Consider the following 6,632-nt stretch of genomic DNA (forward strand, 5'->3'; position numbering starts at 1 on the left):
GTAATTCCATTTTTTAAACAAACTTCTTGAAACACTGTCTGCTGTGTATGTGTGCATTTGAGTATAAACTATACTGTTTGATAGTGGTTAAAAAAAATAGTGGTCAAGTCATTCATCATGGTTGCCCAGTTCTCAAATTTGCAAGTTCTTCAAATTGGATTGAATTTGAATGAGCTGCCATCCTGGTCTTGCCATCGCCATATCGTCTATTGAGTCGACACCGCGCTGTCTGCAGTGGTGATAGGGAGCGGTTCGTGTAGAATCTGAGCATGTGAATTTCCACAGCAGTGCTTTTGTCCACTGCATAAACGCATCTGTGCCACAACTGATGTCCCACTGCAGTTCTGGCACCAGACAATGACTAATAGCAATGTCTTCATTGGATTTGGTTTCCTTGAGTGGTTTGTGCCAGTAAATCAAAGCTCATTCATCGTCTCTTCTCTTTTCAGCCATGACTCTTCAGACCCTCGATGAACACCAGGACAAAGCTGTCACTCAGCTTGGCTCAATGCTTTTTACCAGACAGGTGTCTGGAGCCAGGTATGTGTGTTTAAAAGAGACATGGTTTTACCTGACCTCCCAAGTTAATTCTAATCCGGGGCCTACCCCTCCACAGTCGTCCCCAAGCGTATGCCCAACCCTCCTCGGGGTTCAGCCCAGGGTAATGACCGTGATGCAGAGTCTGTAAGGGGGACCCTCTTCCCTACACAATCTCCCTGGGGGACTGGCTACACTTGAGTGAGTCACAGCCTGGCTTTATTGATAATCTTTGCTAAGCTTTTTATTGTGAATTAAGTGAAGGTTGACAGAGCAGATCATTAGATTTTTTAATCAACAACTCATATTTTCTTCTTCTCATCCGTCATAATCCCTCAGTGTCCCACCATCTATTCTGCTTTCTCCATGCAAATCCGGTTTCCATTCCTCCTCCTCGTAACCTTCTGGATGTTTCCCTAGGCTACATGCTGTACCTCTGATCTTACAGGACTGCTTATTCTAGCAGCAGGGTTGGGTTCAGTTCCAGACTTAAGGGCAACCGAGGGCCATAGATTTGGGCCTCCCACCAGTGTCTCTGACCAGGAAGCCTGTGTTCCACATTTTCCTCCAGTCTATCCAGGACCTTCCTCTGTGGTCCTTTTCGGGTCGTGGTGGCCCCGGCACCATCTGGCTCACCTGGCTCAGGGCTGTGGAGACTGGCGCTGGGACAGCCCGCTGTCCATTGGACTGTTTCCATCTGTGCTTCCGTTTTCATCACTTCTTTCCCCCATGGGGAGAAGCCAGTGGTGGCATCCAGGGTGAATGCTCACGAGCTGTTAAGGCCCCCACTGCTGCTCACCCAAGCAGGCAGTGGAGAAGTTATGCCACAGACCATGGTTTCCTCTGAGACTGCGGTCCGGAGTCTCTAGGCCCAGTTTCCAGAGCTTTGCACAGACTTGTCTTGATGGACAGACTGAGACAGCATCAGTTCTCTGCAGACATGCTTTGCCAGGTGACCCGCACTGAGGTCTGCAGTGGTGGCAGCATGCCGCGATTGGGAGGACATCCCAGTCAGACCGTCATTAGTTAAGAGTGTGTTCCTAAACTCAAAGGTGAGACCGTTCTGCCAAAGTTCTGCCTTTGGAAAATGCTCTTTTCCTCTTAAAATTAGATGGCTTGAAAAGGCATTTCTCTTTCCGTTCGAGGAGACCAGAGACAAATCAAAAAGAAACCCCTTGTTCTCCACAGCCAAATCCTCTTCTTTACATGCTTCTAACAAAGCCCTTCTCCTCTGACTGCCAGCGGTTAGGGTGTCACAGCAAGAAGACCTGTGTTTGACAGAAGGATCTTAAACCAAGTCGGCTTTCCCCTGACAGCCCTGGTCTGCACGCGCAGCATTGCTGCGACACTTCCGGAGGGTGTGGGAACTGAGCGTGTCGTGCTCCACCATCCATCCACCCCTTTCTGTGTTCAGCTGTCCGTCCACGGGCTGCTTTTGTACATGCCGGGCTGGTATCGAAGTGTGTCAGGGAAATCAAGCTTCAAAGAGGTGTGTGCTGAGGGTCACGGTTCGCTGGCCCCAGCCCACTGTGCGCAGTTACACAAGTTCACCTGGGCTCCGGCTTGAATGCCCTCTGCTGCAGAGCACCGATCAAAGAGCTGGAGTTTTACTCAGTATCGCTTGTTGATGCTTGAGGGAACACAAAGCAAGTAATGAAAGTGGTTTGAGAAATTCCAGTCTTCCATGAGGTGTGCCTGTGTGAAGCCAGGCTCCAGATTTGGCCCGGGAAAGGAAGGCGTGTCCTTTGAAGAGGTCCTGGTGTTCGATTCCTAGCGCGAATGGGTAGCATTCCATGTTGTGGAAGATAAGCAAAGCGCAGGGCTGCGGTGCGTTCGCTGTAGAAGTGTGTTCCAAGGCTGACAAGAAGGGTGATCTGGAGCTTTAATAACCTCGAGCTCGTAGGTGTGTGGATGGCCTGGTCTGGGCCCAAACAGCCATCTAAATTGGTTGCTGTTTTCCGTTTCAGGGTTGTGCCTCTTGGGGCTGTGCAAACCGTGAGTGGCCACACTTTCAGAGGCTTCATGTCCCATGCAGACGACTACCCGTGTGCCTACCTCAACGCGGCGGCAGCCATCGGCATGCAGGCGCAGGAGGTGGACTTGTTCATCAAGAGGCTTGACAAGTGCTTAAAGGCGGTCCAGAAAGAACAGAACAAAGCGAGCCCCGTGCCTCAAGCCAGCTGGGGTGACGGCGCTGAAGAGGCAGACATTGGAGAAGTGGCCGGGAACCCGGAGAATGTGCTCTGTGACACGTGCCAGGACGCTTCCTGAAGCGCAAAGGGCTGCTTTGGGAGACGCGAAAGCAGTAGGGATGCTACAGTACAAGCAGGCGGTTCAAAGAAAAGACAGATTTGGGGATCGAGGACTCCTGGAGAAGTCTCAAAGAATAGACTGGGCTGAGCTAGTCATTGGCGGTGGTTAGGCTTTTGAGTCTTTAAAAGATTCAAATAGCATTTTCCTAATTGTTCCAATATTTGATTCAGGCAATTCTTGCTAATAGAACAGCTGTAAAATGACCTCTTGATTCCCTTTCTGACGCGCAGATCGCGACCTCTGGGACCCTTTCCTGTTATTCTCAAATTGCCTGTTTTTGGTCCCATGGGCCCTAGAGACCTCAGTGCTGTGTGTGGCCAGAGGGTTGAGGGCTCTGTCCCTGGGCGTTTCCCCGTGTCCACGGGTCAGCTCTCACTGGGACGCCCTGACGCTCAGTCAGAAGTGCCTCTGCTTTTATCTAAGCAGTGTCGGGCCCCTGTGGGTGGTCACATCTCAGAGATAGAGACGGGGGTCTGGCCACTGCCCAGCATCGCTCCCACCACGGAGACTGACCCAGCCCCTGGTGCCAGCTCTTGCAGGCCCATGCACAGTGCAAAAGGAAGTGTGACAGACAAGTGTGACACATTTGGACTTTGCTGCTGGAATGCTGTCTGAGAACAGTGACTATTTGTATCAAATAGCACACCCACATGTAACAGACAAATGATGAAACTGTGTAAGAAAAGTTTGGCATAACATGCCCATGCCCCTCTCTCTAAAATGTAGTGACCTTTCAGAAAGCCAGGTACAGCCCCATTCACTCCTTTAATAGCCCAGAATGATGATGGCACTAGGTGCCATCGAGTCGTGCCCCCCTCAGTGTGGACACTGGCGTTCAGCTGCACGAAACCCTGCCTGCCACCCTGTGCCATCCTCAGCCGTGTGCTCCGGTGTGAGCCCATGGTTGCAGGCACAGTGTCGGTCCATCTCCTTGAGGGTCTTGTTCTTTTTCACTGTCCTTCTCCAGGGACTGGGGTCTCCTGCTACCAAGTGCACAGTCTGTGAGACAGAATCTCACCATCCTTGCTTCCAAGGAGCATTCTTAGCGCTGCTTTTTATCCCACTGACAGAATATAGGGATCAGCCACCGTCAGGAAGTCATGGGTTGAGTTTGGTGGAATGCTGGCAATCGGAGAATAAACCATTGTAACGGTTTCCCTGACAGCTGGACCTTCGAGGTCATTGGTGCCTACGCCTGAGGGTCCCCATTCCGTCTGTGGGACGCAGACTCTGCCGTAGCAACCTTCAGTCAAGACTGTGGCGGCATAAAGTACTTGAATTTGAAGCGGTGGGAAGGAGGTTTTCTATTTACTGCTTCTTTGGGGTCCACAGACTGCGTTTATTTCGGTAGCGCTAGAGTAAGTCATTTCCGAGGCGGAAGCCCTGCATGGAAAGGTGGTGCCCCGCCCTCTGTTTCTCAGAGGAACTTGGGAGTGGATGGTGGCGCAGGGGGGACGGAGTGCTGCTGCCTGCGGAGCGGCTGGTGGAGCAGCTTCCTCCGCACGCAGGCCAAAGCTGGTCTGGGCAGGAGGGCTCTGTATCGTGTGATCATCAGTCAGCTCAGAGCCAGGAGACCAACAAAGGCTTCTCACCTGCCGAGTATCAGCAGTTCTGGGGCTTCAGCTGCTGAGTAGACCGTCATTCTAACTGAAGATAGATGACAAGAACCTGCATGTGGATGACGGATATGCAGTAACATTTGGGCCCGATGCATGAAATCAGCTGCAGTTTTGATTGTTAACTCTAACCTCTTCAGGGCGTCTGGAATTCACTTCTCTCCCCACTGGCTTTAAAAGCTAGGCAGGAGGTCCAGCAGTTCCAGGCACTGACAAGGCGCTGTCGCTCTGTGTGCTCTAAGCCAGCCTCTGCCTTTCTCTGGGCTGCTAGTTTTTGCTCCCATTTCCTATATACCTATAAAAAATATGCATAAGAAGTCATTTTTTTAAATGGTCAGTTCCATTTGCCAAATGCCTCATCACTGGCCTTAGAGATCTTTGAGCTATGGCCAAAGGACAGTGGTCACGGCCCATGGTAACCTTTCCTGTCTTTATCATCCAACAGCCCTTCTTAAGGCAATCAGGCTGACGTGGAATGTGCGCGCGCATGGTGGCGGCGGTGGTGCAGTGAGCAGTCTAGCTGCCTAGGCAGAACAAAGGGAATATCACGGAGTCGAACTCAGACCCCGCGCAGGGTGGTACTTCTCCCACGCAGCGGGACGGTGCTGCAAATCAGGTTCCACCTGGCCACGGCCGAATTCTCATTCTACCAGGAATGATGTGCAGTACTGGCCTTAGGAACCCAGGGCTCAACTATAAATTTTTCTATTAGCTTTTTGTACTGTATCAAGTTATAAAATATGAATTATGAATATAGCTCTATTGAGCCAGTGGCCACTTGATATACTGAATGGGTGAGCTGCAGTAGAAATTCATTTTTAAAATTATTTTGGCCTATGCACAAAACTACTATGTATCTGCTTCTCTAGTAACCCCATTCTAAGACTACCATTGAGGTCCAAGAAATGAGATTTTTATTTGTTTACTTAAACTCGAATCAAACTCACTTCCATTGAGTTGATTCTGACTTAGCACCCTATAGGACAGAGTAGAACATCCTCTGTGGGTTTCTAAGGCTATAGCTCCTTAAAGGTGCAGAAAGGCTCATCTTTCTCACACAAAGCAGAGGGTGGGTTTGAACCGCTGACCCTGTGGTCAGTCCAGCGTGCAACACTGCCACCATGGCTCCCTGTTTGCTTATTAATGATGCTTTACTATAGAGTGGTGGCTTACTATCAAGTTCTTGTGTCCTTTCACAGAAGAGAACAGCCTCAATCACGTTTCACTCAGCGAAATCTTTGGAAATACACAAATTTGGTACATATAAAACTTGGGGTTTTTTTCCCCTTACCCACTGAACCATGTCCACTGAGTCAATTCAGAATTTGCAGAGCTGTAAGTCAGAGAGTAGATGGCCCACTCTCTCTCTCACGGAGCGGCTGGTGGGTTTAAACTTCTGACTTTGTGGGTAGCAGCTCAACAAGTAACCTATGGCGTCACCAGGGTTCCCTTTCCCCACCAAGATGTAGGGACAGATTCCTGCCTAGACCTGAAATGGTTTCAATGAGCTTGGTGTTCCTGGGGGCAGACCTTATTTTGTAACTGAAAAAGAATCCTGCTTTAAATACTTGAAAGGATGGTCATTTCAGAAGTTGTACAACCTGAATAACTTGATAAGAAAAACAAGCGAGTATGCTATTAACCATTTTAAACTTTGTTTCTGTGAACATGATGCTCATGATGTGTTCGTTATGGCTGCTCTTAGGGTACAGGCCTTACTTTGTACCGTCCCTGCCCCTTTTCACATTAGCTCATGGACACATGGGAGAGCGTGGACTGAAGGCTAGCCAATGTGTTTTTGTCATTTCCCACCTAGCAACAAGCTAAGGCTACACACACAATCTGGAAATACTTATTTTTATTTTTTTAAATTTTATTTTATTTTTTCATTAGGAGAGAATTTTATTTTAAAAGTGTCATCTTAAACTGCAAGGATGTCCATTAAACATCACAATTAAACATGCCAAAGGAGAAGCCATGTTGTCAAAATGCCCACTTAACCCACCCAAACATCTCAAACCCACCCTTTGCTGACCACCTATAACCCCCTTTTTAGGTTTTTTTTTTCCTTTTTTTAAACAAGAGAAAGTAGACAGATACATGTTGGTAACTGCTAACTGTCCATATTCACATAGAGACACAGTGTAATCTCTGAGCCCAATATAC

General features: G+C 48.9%; 1 protein-coding gene across 1 annotated transcript in view; it reads left to right on the top strand.

Annotated features, from left to right (window-relative positions):
- Window positions 1–3,053, top strand: part of SEPSECS (Sep (O-phosphoserine) tRNA:Sec (selenocysteine) tRNA synthase) — a 40,234-nt gene extending 37,181 nt beyond the window's left edge. Inside the window, exons 10-11 of the mRNA XM_004706305.2 lie at window positions 450–540; window positions 2,505–3,053. Of these exons, the coding sequence (XP_004706362.1) occupies window positions 450–540; window positions 2,505–2,808 (395 nt within the window). The 3' untranslated portion in view covers window positions 2,809–3,053. The remainder of the gene's footprint in view (window positions 1–449; window positions 541–2,504) is intronic.
- Window positions 3,054–6,632: the final 3,579 nt, after the last annotated feature.

Source organism: Echinops telfairi, unplaced genomic scaffold (assembly GCF_000313985.2).
Source record: "Echinops telfairi isolate 266 unplaced genomic scaffold, ASM31398v2 ScPeMD7_7468;HRSCAF=8506_0, whole genome shotgun sequence".
NCBI lineage: Eukaryota > Metazoa > Chordata > Mammalia > Afrosoricida > Tenrecidae > Echinops > Echinops telfairi.